The sequence below is a fragment of the Fundulus heteroclitus genome, chromosome 17 (assembly GCF_011125445.2).
Source record: "Fundulus heteroclitus isolate FHET01 chromosome 17, MU-UCD_Fhet_4.1, whole genome shotgun sequence".
NCBI lineage: Eukaryota > Metazoa > Chordata > Actinopteri > Cyprinodontiformes > Fundulidae > Fundulus > Fundulus heteroclitus.
In genome coordinates this window covers 11132334-11154893 of record NC_046377.1, presented here as the reverse complement: position 1 = coordinate 11154893, position 22560 = coordinate 11132334, and the positions used below count along the sequence as shown (strand labels likewise).

Below are 22560 nucleotides of genomic sequence, written 5' to 3'. Positions count from 1 at the left end.
GTTTAGCTGTTAAAAACAAAATGAAAAAAATACACAGTGGCACCTTTACACATTCAGATCTAAAGTGCTGAAGCTGTTTATATATATATATATATATATATATATATATATATATATATATATATATATATATATATATATATATATATATATATATACACAAACATGACCAGAGTGTTTATTAGAAGAAGCCCATAAAACAACCTAACATCTAGAGATGACGTCGATTCGCATTACCTTTACTCACCTGAATTATGTGTGTTTGTCGCCACCTGGTGGCCACTCAGTTGACGTTAGTTGTTTTACTGATTTTACATGCATTTTACTCTATAGGCCCACATAATCAGTTTTTACGTCCTATGTTTTTTTATATATAAGTGGATGTTTTACCTCATAGTTTAAAAACAAAGTATAAGGCTACTTTAAATCCAATGAATCAATATAAAACTCTTGACCCATGTATAAAAAAATACCAGATCAAATTTTAAAGTACACTGACATCAGATATGCCCAGCAGTCTCCTGAAATGCTGCTTAACATATATATTTGTTATGGCGTTCAAAAGCTACCTTGAGTTCTGCTTTAAGTTAATTTTTCTCCCTGTCTGGTTTTTTTTTTTTTTTTTAATCCAGAGTAAGGCAATCAGATATGGCTAACGTTATAGAACAGATGTGTTCGTGCATGCTCATGCATTTACTCTTACCTAATTCGAAACTCCTGAAATTCTCTTTTCATTTACAGTAAGTCTGAAGCATTCGCCTCAAGCGTCCAAATGCAAAAAAGTAAAGTTTTGCTGGTTTATAGCTGTTTGGTTTCTTAACCTCAGGAGGAAAACTAACTCGAGCCTGAGAGCGCAGACAGCAAAAATGACATCAGTTTATGTCCCAGTGCCGGTAAGATGGAGGTGTAGGAGTTCTTTCTGAAGAGGATTCTCAGATGTCCCGTGTTAATACCTAGCTGCAGAAACATATTAGGCCACCCAGCGGTGCGCGTCAGCAGCGCGGAGTCAAACATAGATGCCTTCTGGGTTTAGGTTGGAGGAGACCCTGCTCTGCAGAGCACGGAGGTCGCTGGGTAATAGTCGCGAGGAGCCAAGTCGTTTCAGAGAGCCACACTCCATTTCTGTAGATACAAGATAATAATAATAATAATCATAATAAGACTGTTTATTCACAATTGCTTACATATACATTTGTATACTATATTCGATACATATCCAGCTGTAAATCTAGTTCACAATACTAGTTATCTATATATTATACTCATAGGACAAATCAATCAGTAAAATTCTGTCTATAATAGTATACATCTCTTTATTTACTCAGTAATAATCCATGTCCTGTACATATGGAACCACTGCTTATCCTGCACTTGCTGCTATTGCACTTCTGGTTAGACCTAAACTGCATTTTGTTGCCTTGTACCTGTACCTGTGTAATGACAATAAAGTTGAATCTAATCTAATCTAAAAAAAGAAGAAAACATTTTTTGCAATACACTTTACATTTAAGACAAAGATCATCAAAGCAAGAATACCAGTTCTTAGTTAACAAGAGTTCACTAAGAACCCACCAGTCTTTTTTTGCAGAAATAACTGAAACCTAAACTAAAATTGTCAGACTTTAAGCAGCTCTGCCTCATCCGGATACAATATTATGTGTTATTCTGAATATGACCACAAGGTGGCACTGAGTTCACACAGATAGAACACCGTTAGCGTGTAAACAACACATCAGCCAAAAGGGTAATGAGCTATGAAATTGAACTTTTCATGAAACGGACTCTTTTCTCAGACGTGTGCATGCTTGCGTGCGTGTTTGTGTCTGCTCTCAGTTGTCGGGGGGCTCGTGCTCACCATTGTTGTTCTCCTCTGTAGGCTGAGCAGGCAGCACCGTGACCTTGGTGCCGGTCTGCTGGATGAACTGCTGCAGGTTGACCTGCCGCAGCTCCTTCGTCAGCTGCTCGAGCTCCTGCTCTTTCTCCTGGGGTAGAAAACAAAAACCCGGTGGTGACTAAATACGTCTCCTCCTTTCGTCTTTTATCTCACTGTACGGATAATACGTTCATATTCAAACCGCGTGAACTTAAATTCATGTTAGAATGGTCCAGACTTAAATTCCGATGACAAGCTGCAGTAAGACTTTAAGCTAATGTTCAAAGAAACACACTCTCACGTCTTTAAGCTTGAGCTATATTACAGGAAAATAGGCATTTTATGCTCTATTACATAAAATCCCAATAAAACATTTCTAAGAATTGTGGTTTGAGTGTGACAAGACGTGAGAGGTATACATACTACTGAAAGGTGGTGTAATCTGCTCGAGATCCCTCAAGCCGTAACCCAGTTGCAAAAGCGCATTGCACGACGGTTAAGCAACCTCAGGGAGGGGATTGCGTACTTATTACGCGCCTCTCTAATCAGGCAAAGAATGCCGTTAATACCCTCCCTTCCTCGTCTTATTACATCATATTTCTCACATCACAGCAGATGCCGTCTGCGGAGGGAATTTCGTTTCATAAGAGGGAGCACAGAAGCAAAAATCCATTGCACATCCCAGCAAGCATCGCTGGCCTCAATTTGAGGAGCTCAGACTTCTGCGGTTCCACCTGTGCGCGGATGACTGGCTTCTCTCTGCGGCACCGACTTATCCAGTCTTTTCATAAAAAAAAAAAAAATAACTTTCACAACCTTTTCTGAAACTTTCTCCCCAACTTTCGAACCATTTTTTGTTTGGAAGCTTTTTTTTTGGAGGGCAAAACTCCAGAAACGCGGCTGTAAATGGCCGTCGGCTCTGAAGCTGCGGTGCCAGGAAAGGCCGATTTAAAAAAAAAAGAGCAAATGTGAGCTGACCTGGAGACTTTTACCCGACTGGCAGAGCGATCGCTCCAACGCCTTGCAGCTGCTTTCCAGCCGCGCCGTTTGTTGGCTCTGCGCTTCCAGCTCTGCCCTCACTTTCTCCAGCTGGACCTGCACCTGGAGTCAGAAGTGGAAGGAAAACACTCATCAAAGGTTTAAAAAGGGGAAGCGAGCAAAGGGACTTGGAAAGACTTATAAACGTCTACTGGGTGATAAAAAAAAAGGGATGTTGAGATGAATAATTTCTCGTGACAGCATAAAACCTCTGCTTGGGACAAGCCTTTCATTGGCCCGCTCTTTAAACACAGGACATTCCTTTCTCTTCCCGGCCTGGTGTGTGTTTGGGAAAGAAAGACAAACTGATTTGTACCTCCTCCTCCTTGACCTTCAGATTGAGTTCAGCCTCCTGCTGCAGTCGCTCCTGCTCCAAGCCCGTCTCCATACTCTAAACAAAGCAGCAGACATCACTGCAAAAGCTTCGTGGAAACGGTCATCTATTTTACATCGCTTGTCTGGCAACAGATTTTGTACCCCTTGAACTTTTTCGTGTTTTTCCTCTCACACCCACAATCTACAATGTATTTATTTCCAGTTTCATGTGTTAAACCAACGTAAAATAAAGAAAATGTATACATAGTTTTTATTTTATTTTTTAGAAGCCTCTGAAAAGAACGCGTTAACGCTTCGTGTCTTGACCAACTTTGCAACTTCTAGAAAGTGAAATTTTGTCTGTCCTTTAATGCAAAATAGTTTGAACCGGATCAGGCCGGCTGGAGAGCATCTGTTCATTTTAATTTTCCAGTCTTTGCCACAGACTCCTAATTAGATTTAGTGCTGAACTTTGACCGGGTCGTTCCAACACATAAACGCTCGGAGCCAAACGAGGTCCGCTTGTATGCATGCTGAAAATATGCCCCCCAGCCATGATGAGTTAACATTTCATTTCCATTTGGGATTAATAAAATACCTTTAGAAATTAACTGAATCTCAGCTGAATCTAGCTCACACACTCCAGGATCCCATGAACCACTATGGTTCAAGACTTTTCCTCCATATTTCGCATTTTGCACTCAATTTTGCCTTCATCTTCTTTGTTCTCCATGTTTACTTTGTCTTCCTCATAGGTTGTGTCAAACTGCACATTGGGGACTTCAAATAGCTTTATTTTAACAGTGGCTTCCACCACTTTCCCTCATCGCTCAGATTTGATGAATCGAGGACAAAGAATTGTTTAAAAACTCTCCCGGCTGAGCTGCTCACTTGCCTGCTTCTCATTAAGGCTCTTCTGGCTAGTTCAGGTGGACGGGAATGTCTTGGTGGATATGCAGTTGGTGGAATGAAGATTGCTCTGTGAGATTTTCAAACCTTGTGACATTGGTTTGAGCTTCTTATACATTATAACTTTCTCCCTGACCTGTCTGCTAGTCAGGTAACAGTTTCCTTCTTTGACAAAAACCTGAGACCTTCACACAACGGCTGGATTTACACTGAAGTTAAATTACACAGGTGTTGTTTTATGACTGCCAAAGTTTCCAAATCTTTTACTTCCCAATTGTGCTCTACCTTGTATGGGTCTGTAACATAACATGCCAGCAGCTCAAGGCGCTCTACTACCAGCTGCAGATGTGGAGCCACAGTACAGGACTCCTGCCGTTTACAGCTCCGGTAAAAAACAGCGAAATCACGCAGCTTCTCTGCGGCGAAGGGCTCACCTGAATGCGCGTTAAGTACTCTGAAAGCTTGGCTTCGCAGTTGCGCACGCGGCCCTGCAGCTCGGCGAGCTGCCGCCGCAGCTGCCGCTCGCTCTCCTGCTCGATGTGCAGCTCGTTCTGCCAGAACTCCTCCTCCTCCATCTCAGCGTTGTTCCTCCTCACCTGCTGCTCCAGGACCAGCAGCTCGTCCTCCAGGTTTCCTTCCTGCTAAGTGGAAAATAATCGGAGTCGCCGCACGGTTTGCCTTTTTCGTCACAGGGATGCTCGGTTGGCGGCGGCGTTTGCTCACGTCTCTGGCCTCCTCCCAGTCTCGCAGCTCGGCCTCGCAGCCCAGCAGACGGCTCTCCAGGGCCTGCAGTTTGTCTCTCTGCAGCTGCACCAGCCGGCTGAGCTCCCTGGCCGGACTCCCAGGCGCGGACGCCGGTCCAACGCCTCCGACTCTGCTCAGGTTCAGACTAACGCCGCGCTGCTGAGGCTGTTTGGCTGACGGTAAAAACCAAAGAGACGGCCATGCAGTTGAGGGCACGGATGAAAAAAAAAAAACACCCAAGTTTGTATTTGCTGTAGCGATACCTTCGGCGTCTTTGCTTCTTCCGAATATTTCCCGCAGGCCCCTGGCTCCGCCGGTGAAGGTCAGAGACTTGCGTTTGGGTTCCCTGCGTCTGAGCGAGCGGTCCGTCCCCGAAGGCCGAAGCTTGGCCAGAGGCGGGAGGCTCTGCCGGTAGAGGCCCCGCTCCGGGACCCGAGCCAGCCCGTCAGAGGTGGGCCGCTCGCTGATGGAGGGGCCGGTCCGCTGGAGGATGAGCTGCACGTCGCTGGCATACTGACCCCACTTGTTGAGGGACACCACGGGGTTCTCATGCGGGGCCAGGTGGCGCTCGGTGTCTCGCCATTTCTCGATCAAAGTGTATCTGCCAGTTCGTCCTGGAAGGAAGAAAGGCGAATTAGAGCATCCACGACGCCGATTAGTGTTCATATGTGGATATTTATAACTGAAAAGGCAAAGGAAGCTATGAACTGAAGCTATTTTGCAAAGAAGAATGGTGCAAGAAACTCTGTGTGTGTCGGCCGCAATTCCAGGTGGTTCTACATGGGAGTGAGTGCGAGAGGCTGAATATGAATAAATAACACGCTGTTACATAAAATAACAATAAATTACATTCTGTACGCTGAAGCTTGTGGCTGTAACATGCAAAACTATGAAAAATTTTTGTAAGGCAGAGTCTATACGAGAACTCTGATGCTTTACCATCAACAAAGTCCAAATAAACTTGCAAAGCATGAAAGTCATCTTTAAGCCATGAAAAGGACCAAACTCAGTCTTTGAATTCTTTCACGGCTCTCCCACGCTCGTGCACCACCAGCGCGTTCGGGGAAGCCCACCAGAACGTGGACTGAAAGAGTTTTACGGTGGGAAAATTCAACTCAACAAGCGGCGATTGTGAGGAGGCTGGAGGCTCAATAGTTTTTCACGCTTTTCCTGCTGTGTGTACATGCGCTGTGTGGCTGTGTACCCTGCGTTCTAGTCTGTACACATGTAGATAAGAGCAGCACACTGCCTGTTTCACCCCCCCCCCCCTCTCCATCCTGCACAGTGAGGATCTTTGTGACAAAAAAAGGAAGAAAAAAAAAACGAGGTGCATTCATCACTGCAGCCATTTACATCAAAGTGGCCTGGCCTGAACAAAAGGCAAAGAGGACAAAAAGGACAACGAATGCCACACATCTTGCTGTGCCGCCACTTTGACAGGCATGTTTGAGCTCTAATTTATCTAAAAGGTTGGTTTTAATCTACAAAAAAAAAAAAAAGGGCTTCTGCACAAAACGGTTCCCATATTGTCCATTAAAAGCAGCCTGCTAACTTACTTCGCTGCAGCTCCACAGCACTTGTCAATAAAACCAAAGACTGCAGTATGACTCATCTCATTTTGTAAGGGCTTATTTATGGGGAAAATCTTCATGCCCTCCAGTCACTTTTCATCTTTATGCAATGCATCACCTCGAGTCAATCTGGCAACTTGCCCACCCAGTATCGAACACATCACAGAACATATGCAAATGTATCTCACACAAAATATCATCTACATCCCACTGACTACTCTTACTTGCATTTAGCCACAATTTTCTGTCGCATGTCAAAACGCGTCTTTATTTTGCATGAAGCGTTAAACCTACCAATCGCTTGTGCCAAAGCGATGACCACTTCCTGGCAGGTGGTGAACTCTGTGACGCCGCACACGATGCGCTGTACTCCGTCCACCCAGACTTTCAGCTCCATGGCCTTCATCCAGAGGCCCTCATTCCTCCACACCACCAGGGGGACCTGTTAGTGGTTTATTATCGCCACCTTTAAGCCAAAAAGAGAGAGAAAGAAAATAATTTCTCAAAATTTGTATAAAGTCAGCATTATAGTGAAGATGAAGTGTGAGTAAATAGGCATAATCCCGTTACTGAGAACAAGGTATCCAAAAGTATTAAAATGTTGAAATTTCAAACCCAATCAAATTTTTAATCACACTGTTTTTTTATGGATTAAAATAAATTTAAATGAGAAACCTGTTGCTGCACACAGCCAGACAGCTGGCTGAAAGAAGGCTAACAAACTTTTACCTAGCTTGAAAATGAAAATTTCTGTTTTGATTTTTTTCAGTCCAATAAGACATAGTCTATGTGTTGTTGTTTTTTTTAAATTATATGCACTAACTGTCTTAAAAAAGGAGAATAGTGTTAATACTAAAGGAGGGCCACTCATCACTTTTATTAAGGTAATGCTGTTACAGTTTGGCTACGAACGGCATGTTTAAGCAGTTGACTACAGGGTGGCTACCTGAGCAAGTAGCCTTATTAATTAAACAGCTATTGTTGTATAATTAATTAGCTTGTTGTGCTCACAGTGATGCACTTTAAAGAACAACAAGGTTTAATTTTCTATACTTGTCCAACTACTAAATATGTTTTCTGCAATCTTTTCTTCTAACTCTGTTCCTGAACCTAAACCACCAATACAGAAACGTTACACATAACCAATATATGTCACATTATTTTTGCTGCAGAATTATTAAATGTTTCTTTTCGGTTTTCGCTAAAATTAGATCTTGTTAGCCCTTTTTTTTTTTTATCTTTTGAGAAAAAGCCGTGATACTGTGAAATATTCGTTCAAGGTTAGCACCATGTTTCCATGGGAAGCTAGCAGTGCCCCAATGCCTAAACTGAATATTACCTATAATCATAAATCTGAAGCCCCCTGTTGATAGTTCGTCCCCAAGACTAAATAAACAACAAATCTGCCACCTAGCTAATGCTTTAAAAGTTAGATATAAAAAATTAATCTTTTAATCTATTAATTGAAAGAAGCTTTCAATTGTAAACAATGCAGCTGTGGTTAGACAGTGACAGAGAGGCTAATTTATTCTAGTCACATTCTTAAATGGGAAAGACAGGAAAATATGCTGCTCAAGGATGTGTGTCGCTCTGACATGGATAGGAAATGGCAACAAGTACACGGCCGCTCTCTTAAACCTGCAAATATTTACATTCAGAAACCAATTTGAACAACTGGAACCTAGACAAACAAGGCCGGATGAGGATTTGACTTTATCTTGCAGCCAAACTGTTAAGCAAATAGTAGGGGATGTAAAAGGAAATGCTCCCAAACTCGCTATTAAAAAGAGCAGCAGCATGGAGAGTCCTGTGCTTACCAAGATTGTCGATAGTTGACTTCTTAAAGAACACAGAGTGACATAGAAGAAAAAAAAATATCCTTGTTGGACACGACTGATCAAAAAGATGTGTTGAGACAAGCTGACGTGTTTGTGCGTCTCAAGATAAGGCTTTACAAGTTTTATTTCTACTTTTATTGCACTTTTTTTTTTTTGCCCTTTCAGTTCTGTCTGCTGCGTCAATCCGACACTGAGACAGCGAGAGGAGATCAGTTTTCCGTGAAATGGCTTTAACAAGGCAAATGTGCACCATCAGCCAAACTCGGGACAATTTAGCGGCTGAGGAAACACGTAGCTCTCCCGACGGTTTCTGTGACACAAACATGAATCATAACATAATGTCTCTCTCACTTCTCACCCAGCAGCTTCGTCACATTTAGATTCCGTAATTGCCGCTTTATCGTTTTATGTTCGGCGTAGATTTTAGGCCAAACCTAAATTTGGCCACCAGTGTATTATAAAAACCAAATCAACAAGCTCTCCCGTGCTTGCTTCATTTCCTTTGGGCTATTTCCTAAACGACTTCCAAACCACTGGAGAGCCCAGCTCAGCGAGGACGCAAAAAGCCAAAAAAAAAAAAAAACTTGATGTCGACACTTGTTCTTTGGAAGTAGATTCATTTATTGCTGCTGATGAACAGCTGCAGGAGCAAACCTGTGGTTCAGCAATTGTAGCTGTGTAATAGAACTGCTCCAATGTATTTTTCATTTGCCCGGCGCTGGAAAAAGAGCGTGCGGACGCAAAACGAGAGCCATTTCCAAAGTGCTGACACAAGCATCAGCAGCGGGGCAGTCATTATGAAGCTGGCAACGCCTCAACAGCTGCCAGAGCAGCAGAGCAGTTAAAGCGCAGCAGCCCAAACGCTCCCGCAACCTGGCTGAGCTGCGGCAGCGGGCCATCAGATCAGCTCCTATTTTTCACCGCTCATATCGTTTTGACACGGAATTAAAAAGCAGCGAGCATCTTCATCACAGCTGGAATGGGACCGCTCTCCCTCCTGTAATTTAACTACCGGAGCCCCAGGGAGGTTGCATCGTGCTGCACGCGAAATGCAATGTAGTCAAAACAGTCAAGCATTCATTTTTAACGTTTTTTTTTTCACATTACTCTTGAGATTTTAGGTGATGGACCAATGATTTACATGATATTCAATACTTTTTTTCTCCGCCCTTTTTACAAAATAAAATCCAGCTTGAATTTCGAGTTCTTAGCTGAACAACTGTGTTAGGTTCAGAGATATACAGCTTTACCACAGGCTATTAAGGGGGCGATAATGTGCTCATTTGTATGCAGACTGCTCAAAGCAGGAGAGGAAGAAAATAACTGAAAAGAATAAAGTGATTTCTCAGCAGGTTTTGTCTCTGAGACAATCTATTCACGGTGGGAAAACAAAGGATCTCTCCTTGAAGGCCTTATACGAAGCCTTGCGCACATAGGCCAATAGGTTGACAAAGATAATCTTGAAAAGGCATGATGCTGCCACCTAGGGCTGGACGATATAGAAAAAAAGCATATTGATAAAATAGATCATATTGATTAATATCGATAATTATCAACAAATTCGAAACACATATTTTCAGTGCAGCCCTGCCCATTTTATGCAGTTTCTTAGCGACCTATCTTTACATAAACAACACACAAACACGAAATTCAAACTTTATTCAACCAATTTTTTTTTTAGCATACCTGCATATTTTTTAAAAAACGAAAAAAGAATGTGTGCTTTCTGAACTCTTTGAAGGTGGAGCTTGGTGTGTGTGTGTGTGTGTGGGGGGGGGGGGGTTCCTGGGTCTGCGTTGTGATTGGTCGGGAGGACGTAATGATGACTGTAGTATTAACCTACATGATAAGCTAGAATACAAAAGGAATGAAAACTGTTATTCTATTGAATAACACTATGTTTCACTATGGCTATTGTTCGTTCAGGGTGATATGCAGTGTTAGTTTTCCCTTAAACTTATAGGCTTTTCCATATAGGCGGAAAAACCTACACTGTGGTCTCATCAGACCAGTGTACCTATCTATCCCTGACAGCCATGCGTCACCGTGGGCATGGTGTGTTCAGGGCGACGTGTGACCTGTTAATCCTGGTATCTGGCCATGTCTCGGTAGGCTTGCAGTTGTTGCTCTTTCCCTTTTTAAACGATGAATTGGACAGTGGTCCATGAAACGTGTAAAGCTTGAGTTATGGTATTGTAATCTGAACCTGATTTAAACCTCCACAACTTTCTCCCTGACCTGTCTGCTGTGTTCCTTGGTCCCCATGATGCTGTTTGTTCACTGAGGTTCTCTAACAAACCTCTGAGGCCTTCACAGACCAGCTGGATGTATACTGGGATCAATTTAAAAACATGCGAACCTCATTTACTAGTTAATTGACTTCTGAAAGAATTTGGTTGCACTGGACTTTAATGACGCATGGCAAGGTAAACTAAAGTGAAGGGGGCTAGCTTTTTTTTTGCTAAAGATTTCAGAAGCCATGTTTAAGGCTCCTTCCACGTCACAATCTTGCACTACTTTGTGTCACTCTTACAGGGGATAAAACTCGATGCTAAATTCGACTTTACCAAGACGAGACGAGTTTAACCGTTTTGGGTACTTTTGTGAGACACCGCTAATAAGACGGTTTAAGGTGACTGAGCTGTTGATTTACTGAGCAACACACATCTGTGGCTCTGGATTTAAAGGCAACTTTCAAACCGTGTGTCTTCTCAAAGAACCCTGGCACGCGAAGGAGCGGGGGAGATCGAGCTGTCCGCTCTTCAATTAGAGCGCAACCTGCTCAACCATCTGAGCCGCATCTGTCCGAGGTGAAAGCTTAGACCAACAGCGGGATAAACGAAACAAAGCAGATGGCCGTCGTAGGAAGATGAGGCCAGGAAACGAGTTGCGGCTGGTTTCAGTAAAAGGCATGAAATGTCGGCTGTTGACCATGTCAAACGGTTTGCAAAGCTCTGACACGACCCTGTGCGACAGTGTTTGGTCATTTACGCATTCATGGTGTTCACAGTTGACCGTTCTGTGAGGAGATCTCCGAATGGCACTCAGCAAAAAGGCATCTGCCACCAACTTGTGAACGTCAGCGGTTATGATACCACATTTGGATGCACACGTTGTTTTTCCAAGAGCGTTGAGGCGAGTAATCAAGCCGAAGTCATTCCCTGCTCTGTGATACGATCTGCCACCAAAAAGAGCCAAACAAAACAGACAACACAATTCCTAATCAACAGTGTTTACAGTCAAATAATTGCTCTTCTAGTGAAACCTCAGGCCAGTGCTCAGAAATGTAGCTGACAGAGTGAAGAAAGCTTGTTTTTTTTGCACAATAAAGGACCATTTTAGTAATAAGTTACAAAACTAGAACCATTATGATGTCAGTATTTATTGACGGATAGACGCAACCAATCACTATAAGTTATATGATGTGAAAAAGAGTAAAAGATACAGTATATCATTAGTGCTCTTTTCTCAATTTCAGCAACTGTAACACTAACATGTTGCTTCCTCACCAATACTCTGGCAATAATATATTGTTATCATCTATATTATTAGTCACAATTATGAGATGATTGCATGCACTACCTTTTGCTTGCAAATGTGTCGTTAGTTTTATTGTTCAAGACTGGAATATTACCTTCATCTGCAGCACTGTTACAGAGGTGGACAGAAATAATAAAATAAAACAAGATGGCCGACACTGAATTGAAGTTTAAGAATTTGAAGTTAAAAACATATTACACTTCTACAAAATAATGGATTTCAAAGTTGGGGGATTGATTTGACTCTAGGACATTGCGCAACTGTTTATTTGTAGTGCTGGTGTGTGTTGAGTTTCTTTTTAATATTGGCGTTTCTGTGGATGTTTTGATATGTGATTAGCTCCCATGCTGGCATTTCCTCAGGCAGTTATTCTTGTGCTGCCAGTGTTTGCATTAGGCGAAGGTAAAGATATAAACCGCACGCAGAAAGCAAACATCGGCCGGTTCTCAGTATCAGGGTAACGCCGGCTACCGAGCTTGTGAAACCTTTTGTATTGTAAAATTGCTAAAACTTACAGAGTGATCTCTGTTTTTCTCCAGCTGAAATTAAGAGTTGTGAAATGGGCTTTCCTTCTTGTATGCGTGGCAGCAGCAGATGTTCAAATGTTAAATGGTCCGAATAAGCAGAACTACAAGCGCCATAAGGCTTAGTTCCTGGATGCATGTGTGACTGAGCTGTCTGAGCAACTTAGAGACTAGCAATGGGTGATGCCAACGGAAACCGGCTTATAACTATTGAAGCCCCCAGGCTAAAGAGGCGCTGACCTGGAAACCCTAAAGGTCACAGTGTGAAGCTGAATTCTGTCCCAAACCGCTCCGACTCCATCACCGATGAAGTCTGTTTCCTCGTGGAAATGAGCTTTGATTTTCTTTCCCCTGCCGGGAACTTGCAGCTCTCCGGTCACTATGGAGACTATTGCTACGCCTCAGCCACCTCCATCACTCGCTCCTTGCAGCCGCTGGCAATGCGGCTCTGAATTTCCATGATAACATTTCCATCGTCTCCGTTTTATGGCCTCAGCAGCACTTACTTTGATGCTCCCTCTTCCGGCATGTAAATAAATAAATCATGCCACGCGAGTGTACATAAATTAGCATTCTGCGACATGGGTTTCTATTTTTGGACCGCGCCGCTGTAAATGCACTCTCTCATATTCAGAGCCGCTCATTGAGCTGCATCCAGACAGTTTTGTCAGAACATGCGGGAGAAGTGCTGTGGCCATTTAATGAAGAGTCAGACTCGGCGCTGCACATTTCAGCCCCACTGAACAATTCATGCACAGAGAATTTAACGCTATACTTCAACCACAAGCAATATAAATATACGCTTAACTTCTTTGTGCTTTGAGACTCTCACAGTGTGATAACAGAGTAAAAAAAAATACCACGGTTTCACGATATTTGCGCAAAAAGTTAGTAATTGTAAAACATCCTGTAATCGTCTTTAACAAAAACAGAAAACCAATTACAAAATATTAACTAACATACTGAGCTTTACATTTAAAACAGTGCTATATATAACGTTTTGTTAGAGTTATTTTGGTAAAAAAAAATATAAAATGAAACATCTGCTAAATAATAGTTGTTAACAAATATGAATACTCGTTATGGTGTGTACTAATCCATTCAATTCACAATGCAATACAATACACAATAATAGGGCTGGGCAATAAATCGAGATTTTTAAAATTTTTGGATTTTGTAAAAAGAGTTATAAGATGAGACTATATTGTTCATATCGAGATGGTCTATGTTGCGTTAGAATTATACTTTTATGTGTTCCATTAGGTTATTTTTCAGCTGTGTCTTATATTTATCTACAGCTGTTTGTTAAAAAATCTGCCTATGAGATATTTTATTCAGAGATGCCATTTTATAATTACTTTCTGGGGGGAAAAAACCACATTGAGATAAAAATTGTATATCGGTATTCATCCTAAAAATATCTATATTATTTTTGGTCCCTATCGCACAGCCCTACACATTAATTAGGAGTTTTTAGCAATACGTTTGGAAAGCCTGAAAAAAAGCTGTTTCTCCATGAAACATTTTACTAATCACAAATTGTGTTTAGCATCATCCAGAACCAGTATAGAATAATCCTTTCCAGGTTTGACTGATCCATATATAGGTCTAATTCTAATTTAGTTCTGATGATAGCGGGGGGAAAAAGGTACTAGAGATGCTCCGTTTTGTCTAATTTACATGAAATATAATATAAAACCGTTTTCTTTTAATTTCCGGTTAGTGTGGAGTAATCCAATCAAAGTTTACTTTGATCAAAGTTTTTAGCAGTTTTGAACTAAAGATGTTCACATGCTGCCCGGACTCGTTAGAAAATAGATCTTTATGTTGGCACAGGTAGGTCGCTATGAAGCAGATTGAAATAGTTGCGATATTCTCCCAATGCTTTCTACTCAGCACTTTCTAATCCCCTGCTTGATGAAAAGATTTCAAACTTTATACGATTTATGGATGCATGACTAGCACCTTTTTGTTAGCCAACTCCTTTAACACACAAGATCAATAGCTCAAGCATTACTTAACAATAAAAGCTTCAAACATTGGTACAGGGTGTCTATCAAAAAGCTATGATTTTCTTTCCTTTTTTAAATATAATTTTGTTACTAATAGCTTTTATTGGAAGAATACAGATAGGACAGGGAATGAGAGAGGAGGTAAGAAGTGCAGTAAAGGTCCTGAGGTCAGCAGTCTCACCTTGAACGGCTGCGCACTGGTAGCATCTGATAACAGGGCTCCTGCTCAATGCTATCCAATGATTCGCCCTTGAAGGCACTCTTATTCACATCCATCCCCCCTTTTTAGGGTTAACCATCATCCCTTAGAACAGGGGATGACGGTTCCCAATCCTAGTCCTCGAATACCCCTGTCCTGAATGTTTTAGTTGCATCTTTGCTGCCACACACCACTTAAATGACTAGATGATTAAGAGGCTTCTAGAGGAAGTCGTGCATTCTTTTGAACCCGGTGAGCTGGAACAGAGACACGTCTAAAACACGCAGAACAGAGATCCTTGGGGACCCGGGTCGGGAACCAACCAACGCCTTAGAACACAGAAATATCCCATATTTTAAAGTCAAAAGAGGTTTCCTGTATTTAATTGACACACTTTTCCCATACTTTGTGTGTGAGGGTTGTGTTCAGGCCGCCCATCAAGAAGTATCATCTATCTGCATTGCTAGGAGAACAGTAATGCAATATTTTTAGAGAAGTATAGCCGTAGTTAGCCAGTGAAACTAACAGAGATAGAAAAGAACTTCAGATGAAAAAACTATTTATTCCAATGGTGAATATCCACAACAAAGTCTGATGACAGGAGGTTTTATTCACTTTTTTTTGCTTGCAAACATTGAATGGGTAGACCTAATGAAATTGCCAGTGTGTGTAAGTGCTGCTACTAGCATAAAGTGCTACGTATCAGAATTGAGCAACTAGGAGAGGACAGAAAAATAATGTAATGTGTTCAGCGCGGGTATTGGCTTTTCATTACTCTCATAATGCCAGGGAAATTGCTGCGAATAGGAAAGGTTGCTGCTATCAATTCCAACCCCTGCAGTCTGGCAACTTTTGCAGCAGCCATTTGGACTCCGACGTCAGAAATATTGTGCTGTCTGGGCTGTAAACCACAGAGCTAATCTTAGTTGTGACTTCAGGCTGCCTCCCCTGAAGTTTCATTCTCGGGATGCCACAGGAAGGCAGAGCCAGGGAGGAGACGCAGCACACCAAGGCTGGGCCTCCTATTAGATCTTCCCCAAAAAACAGCGAGAAATACATGAGGCGGTTAATGTAAAACGTCCTAAGACAACTAATTAGAGTTAGAGCCTGACTTTAAAGGAAAACCCAACACTTAATTTCCTGCCGTCTTGAGCTCGCAACGTTCTCCGTCTTTTACTGAATTAAAGTTTAACAAACTCAGCGATTATGGTCGAACTCCTGACCCTTATGTTTCTTCAAGCCAGATAAGGCAAGAAAGACAATAAATTATAGCAGATATATAGCAAAAATATGCATCCAACACAACTACTTGTAATAACTAGGGCTGGACAATGAATCTGTTTTTTTAATTTAAAAAAACGCAATTTCCAAATGGCATGGGTCTGCAATTTTTGGCTATGTAACATTTAATGGATAAAACGCTTCCTTTAGCTGTCGGTAATATGTTTAAAGTGGGTTTGCCTCCACATGTAAGGGAAGAGAGTTACAGCAGTGAGATAATCTAGTTTTATAAGTTGTTTTTTGAGTTTACATAATCAATACTTCTTTACCAGAAACTTTCAGGAATCTCACCGTAGCATTAAGTAAACGCCCAAACTGTTTAACACATGGTCTTCTATGTTGGTTGCAATTTATGTTGAACAAGGATTGATGTCCAACTCAACAAGCTATTGTCTTTAACAATAACGTTCTGAATAATAAAAACAGTAAAATGTATTGTTTTAAATAGTCTTGGTTTACAAACCTCTTTATCTACAGGCCATTGTTGTTGCTTGAGGTAAAAAACTGAGAAAAGTCAAAATGAAATCGCAATTATGGTTGTAATATATCGCAATTTTGATTTTTGGGCAAATAAACTCTGTAATAAGTAGCCAGCAGTTCAGGACTGTGATGCAATCAGAGGACAGTTTTTTTTAAAGGGGGTTGCAGAAGCCCAGAGGGTGAGGGGTGGCGGGTTCTGCAGCACTGAATGGCGCTCAAACAAAAGAGCGCGCTGCGATGTGTGCGTGAGCCCACATGGCCGGTGGCATGACTGGATGCAAACAATCCCTCACCATAGCGACCGGGCCCTGGCTTTGTCCACGCTTTGCACACAGACGACCGGACTGATTGGAGGGCATGGTCTGGGAAAGGAGGCCAAACAATCAGCAACAATTAAGAAGCGAGCGGTGCTTTCCTGTTGCTTCCGCTTTGTCTCCCCTCAATGTGGGTACGAGAGAGCACAGAGGTGTGCCCGGCGACGGGGTTTCTCAATTTTTGAGATTAGGTGGGGTGCTCGGGATCGTGTCTCCCTCTGCAACTCACAAAGCAGTTATATAATCTCCTTAAAGAAGATGGTAATCACCCACTATGGAGCAACTCAGCTGCGCTATACAGAACTGCATCACGTTTAGACAACATGATAACATGTGTTCACTTTGTAAAAGTTTAAGAAGGCCTAGTTTACTCCCTGGCCTCTAAATGTAATCTAACTAACTAACTAGCTTGGTCGCTTCCCTCCATCCTTCCATAAATCACAATTGTTTAATCTTTGCAGGATTGTGGGCAGTTAATGGTGGAGGAGTAATGGTCTTTTTCACTGGGAAATGACTAACCTGTCTTCCAGGTGTTTGACATTAAAACACATTTGGGCCGTTTCCTTTCAACAACCACTGATATTATTGTCCTAAATGGGTTTTAGGATTAGCAAATGCTCCAATTCCTGGTGACAGCGACCAAGAATAGGCCAATGTGGGGATTAATCAGGTGGATCAATGGAAAGGCGATCTGACTTAAATAAGATTTAAGTTATTTAAAAAAGAATAGGGCAATGAATAAATACAAATCGACAAATGTTTAAAGCCAATTTTGACAGCAATCGATCCAACAGCCAATTGACATCTAGTTAAACCTTCTTCAGCCTTAGAGTAACATTAAGGGAACGGCCACAACAGGAAAACAAGGAGCTGAGGCTGCAGAGTGGCAGACATTGTCATGTTCAGAGCCATGCTGGTGCTGCGCGGGTAAACTCGCAACCAGAAACGCTAATGTCAGCAGCTGTTTCCTATACAAGGAAATTAAATTAGATTTGGACCCTTGTCCTGAAACAAGATGTCCCTTTCCCTGATGGAGTGTCCTCAGTGGCCCTTTCTCATACAGTAATACACTGATGACTCTGTGCTTCAGAGTTGGCAAGCCGCCTCCCTGCACTGTAGTGTCCTGCTCCTACCTCTTAGTGTAATGTCTACAGCAATCTTTAAATTAGTCCGGTCTCTCCCTCTGGTTCAGAGTTTGCTTGAAAGTTAGCATCAGCTTAAATGAGCTGAATCAACGGCTTCAGGGAAGCAATCCGCCTGAAAAGCACTGCATTCAGCCGCTGTGTGATTTTAACATGCTCAAACATGCGTGCACATGCAGCATTTTTCGCGAACTACATGTCAAGTTTCTGGAAAGATGTCAGGATCACCATGGTGAAGCAATGAAACCACCGCCCTGCAAGCTCAGAAGTTAAAACTAATCAGATTGATGGAGCCAATAAGCCTGTAAGTCTGGCAGCTTAGCTGACCATGTGATGGAAGTTGGGGTGGGGGGTGGGGCGGGGTGTCTGGTGCAAGACAAAGATTTACTCCAGTAAGCCTGTTCAGACGTTTCCTTTGCAGCAGCAAAAGTCTTAGAGGCAAATGACTACCAGGACAGGACAGCTGACTTCTGGCTAAAAATCTTTTTTTTTGTGACTTAAAGTGCTCTTAAGTCACATCACAGGTGAAGCAGACAAATTTTGGTCCAAACAGCTCTAATTCCCCATAACATACAACATTTTGAGCATTTGGTGTCTGATAAGGGTGAACGGCCAATTTGTCTTCATCTATTGTCTTCCACTTAGCTGAGATCAGGTGGCGGGGGCCAACTACTCCAGGAGAGAAACCCAGACATCCGTCTACCCAGTGACTTCCTCCAGCTCATTTTAGGTGGATCCCTAGGCATTCCCAGGCCAGACGGGATATATATAGTCCCCTCCAGCGGGTTCTGGGTCTTCCCTGGGGTCTCCTCCCAGCGGGAAGAGCCCGGAAAAAGTCCAGTCAATAGGAATGGGTGCCACATGTGGTGTGCTCAGTGTAAGCACTGTAATAAAATATTGCTGTGACCAAAGATGCTAGATTTGTTGTAGAAAAAGTAGATTACGATTCTGTGCTAAATCAAAGGGCTGTTTTTGTATTTTCAAGGACTCTGCTCTGCAACTTCAATACTGGCTAGAGCTCAAGTAGATTATTTAATATTATTTGAGATTTATAAAACCATTAAATTTTACTATTCTCTAACACAAATTATACAATTTCATGGCTTTCGCTGCTATCAGGTTAAAATAATTCAATTCTGATTGTTTCTAATATGTTCCATAATAAAAAAAAATAATAATTTTTGTTATTGTTTTTTTTTTTTTTTTTTTGCAGAATGGGCTTTGTCTGGGTAAAAGTTGTGCATTTCGTTGTGTGTGAGCGTGCAGGAGGGGTTCGCCCAGGTCGCTATTTCTGCTAGGACCACCACTGCTGGTTGTAGAGTACAAACTTTGCTATAAGCTAAACGAACAAGATCACAATGTCCTCACATACCTCTGCCTATTCTTAATCAATTTATTCACATTGTTGTTAATCTGTTGAAAAGATTACAGCAAAATCAATATTAAGATTTGATTTCTGGAAATTATCTCAATATAACAAGTGTTTACAACTGTAGACCAGACATATTTTACTTTGTTTGCCTCTCTGTTGTATTCACTACTGACAATAATTTGTATTTTACCAACTTTACAACTTGATTTCAATGCATATCATGAAATAATTTGCATATCGTATGATCCTGGGCATTAAGTAGGGTGTTATTTCATATCACAACAAACCAAATGATCTCTTTTAAAGACGGCAACTAACATACATATGCACCAATCAGTCTTGTTGTGACCGTTATGACCATGAGTCTAACAGTGTGTTGTACCAACTTTTGCTTTCAAAGCAACCTATGTATAGCCTTTGGGGCACTGATTTAGGGACGTTGGACTTGCATCCATTATTACAAATCTCTGTGATCATCCATGTTAGAATATTTCAGCATTATACAGCTGACGTGACCGTTATTAATGCTGACAAGAGAAATGTAATAAACAAAATCAGCTCTTCTTTGAGCTTACAACCAAATGTGTGCTGGTAGACTCAAATTCATTTAACAACTGGGATAGAGGGTGTATTTTTAACATGCTTTAAAAAAATCGTAAAAAAGGGATTTTTGTAGTCCACAGATACATTTCTGGAGTTTAGAAGTCAGGGCTGACTGGGAAAAGGATTGGAACTGTAATGCAAAAGGAGTCACCGTTAAAGGCATACTATGCAACATTTTTCAGTTAATTAATTTGTTCCATACCGTTTTGGATGATTAAATGAGTCATTTCAGGTCGAACAAAGTTTTTCTCGGCCGCCCTGGTGGTCTGTGGGGGAAATACCGTACTTGCAATTGCAAGAGCTCTCGGCCCGCACCCACAGGCTCAGAAGTCTGGTGCATCACGAGAGTCTGTCTTGCTTTACGGCGAGAACTGCTACACGCCCCCAGTGAAAGGCATGCTCGTTGCTAGCGCAGTGGCGATATTTGTGCAGTTATCATGGCGGAACCAGCGAGAAAACAGCAAAAGCCCATGTTGGAGCAGGCAAGAAAGAGGAAAAGGGCTCTGGACAGAGAGAGGAGTCGTACACGGGTGAACATCGGGCAAGCTTTTTCAGAATGGCGAGAGCTAAAAGAAAAAGAAGGCTGCAAGGCTGACGTGGACCTCGCGTTTCTGCTGATGCGATTGTAAGTAACATTGGAATGGTTTCTCTCTCTCTGTGTGCATGTTCATACTTTCACTGTGTTAGTCATTGTTTGTACTGCCGTTTTTTTCGACTTTTCGTTGCGTTCGCCTGTCTGCTAAGCTCAAAACAACCGCGCCTGGCTTGACAGAGAAACCAGAACAGCTGAGCATCTTTACGACAGTGCACTTTTACTTTCGCCCTCTGGGGGGAGCCTCGCTGGAAAATTCAACCCCGGTTGCATAGTATACCTTTAAAAGTAGTAAATTGTGTAACAAGTTCAGCACTCTTGGCCTGCCCCCTGCTGCTCTGGTGGCTCTAAGTACTCGGAGCTTACTTCGCTTCTGCTTTAGGCCGGCTTCGCATCAAAGTGTCTCTGCTATCAACACACCTGGGCTGTGATGGAGCGGCCTTAATTGGCTTTCATCACACATGAGCTTCCAGGACATTTTATTCTCTCTGCTGTTGCTCGCTGGCCCCAACAGAGGCATGTTTGGGTTTAAACTGCTCTGCTGCTGAGTGAGCTGCAGTAGGGGATTCATCAGCAGAGCCTCTCTCTCCCACACACCGACCGTCCACTCACTCATACACCTACTTCCTGCTGGCTCATTGATCTGGTATGTTCTCAGGGCACAAACGCACGACTGCCCTCCTTGCGTGAGTCAATCCCTTTAACCCTTCTCTTGCGTTGTCGCTCACGACGGAGGATAAGGAAGAAAAGAAAAAAGAATACAGTAGAAATAGCAAAGTTACGCAACAGCTGATGAGTGAAACTATATAGTACATTTGTCCGGGAAGCCAACATTGTGGCTGATATGTTTTTCTCAACCACATACCTCATTGAGCCGCAGCTCGTCGTCTGTCGGAGCATTTACAACCCCCCTCCTGGGGCTCTGGAGCCTCAATATGTCTCCTCTGTACTGAAATCCTCCGCCTTCCTGTCGCGGTTAAAGCGGGTTGATAGTTTGAGCTCCCGCGTTCAATCCGTGCTTCTCCGCTCCTGCAGGAGTTAACGGTGCGCACCCTCCTCCTCCTCTTCCTCCTCCTCCTCCTCTAGGAAGCCATGTGGATGCAAACACCAGTTTCCTCCGTCCCCTCTTCGGACATCCGACATGAGGGGTGGACGCATCTGATGCTCTGCCCATCAGTGACGGGGACATGACTTGGTGAATCGGAACTGGGAGAGCGCAGCGCTGCGCAAGGCACGGTGAAGCCATTTAAAGCTTCCGCGCACCTGTGGTACCTGCCGCACACATGATGGACCCGGTCAGAGACACTTTCATGCTGTCTTCAGAGGAGCAGAAACATTGTGCGGGCACACGTGCTTTCCTTTAAAGGCGCCATCCAGGGGTGTATTCCCCTCCAAAAAATACAAGGCGACAAAAAAAAAAGAATAAAAGAAGCTCAGCCAGGTAATGCAGCTTGGGTTTTATTGGCAGCTGGATTCACACCCAAAAAAATGTTGCTGTTCCGAAAATCGCAATGAAGAAGAAGAAGAAGAAAAAAGCTGCCAATTCTGATCAGTACGGTTTTGGGATTGATGACGTCACGAGGGGCACAACAAATGAGGCATCAGAGAAGTTACCAATAACTATTGAAAATCCCTTCACAGAAACTTCAAAGACTCGTGGCCAATTATTGCAAATGCTTGAAGGCATAATATGTCTTCAGCTACTAAGTTTAGGGGTAATTACTTTTTCCACATAGAGCCGAGATGTTTTGGATAGCTTTTTTTAGTTTTTACAACTAAACTAAATCATCACTTGAAAGCTGTAACTTTTACTTCATCAGCTATTAAAATGTATTTAATTGCCTGGAAAGTAGATGTGAAGACGAGCGTACTGTATATTGCAAAAACTAAATGTTTATAGCATCTGAGCACTGGACCCACCCAAGTGTATTTATGTCCTAAATTGTCTATATATATATATATATATATATATATATATATATATATATATATATATATATATATATATACACACACATATACACAACTCATATGCCTGATTTTGTCATCATTGTTATCCAAACACAAAACAGGAAAAAAAAAAAAACTACATCCAGAAGAAGAAAGGATTAAATGTTAAGTGTTACCTGGTTTCCAAATAGTTATTTAAATTGCATGCTTCGAGTCCTGTCCAGTGCAGAAGACTTTTTAAATCTATGATTTCATGTAAAGTT

At 42.2% G+C, this 22560-nt stretch overlaps 1 protein-coding gene across 2 annotated transcripts; it reads right to left on the bottom strand.

Annotated features, from left to right (window-relative positions):
* Positions 1 to 372: 372 nt before the first annotated feature.
* rassf8b (Ras association domain family member 8b) lies at positions 373 to 21542 on the bottom strand. 2 transcript variants are annotated; one of them, XM_012851204.3, is made up of 9 exons: positions 21213 to 21542; positions 6745 to 6916; positions 5143 to 5493; positions 4859 to 5052; positions 4570 to 4776; positions 3228 to 3302; positions 2852 to 2974; positions 1856 to 1982; positions 373 to 1122 (listed from the first exon to the last, which is right to left on the bottom strand). In XM_012851204.3, exons 2-9 carry the CDS (start codon positions 6854 to 6856, stop codon positions 1007 to 1009), a joined length of 1305 nt encoding a protein of 434 aa, XP_012706658.1. In that variant the 5' UTR covers positions 6857 to 6916; positions 21213 to 21542; the 3' UTR covers positions 373 to 1006. The 2 variants fall into 2 exon arrangements, with proteins under 2 accessions (XP_012706658.1, XP_012706663.1); XM_012851209.3 differs by having other exon boundaries at positions 4570 to 4773; positions 21213 to 21537.
* Between the last annotated feature and the right edge of the window lie 1018 nt (positions 21543 to 22560).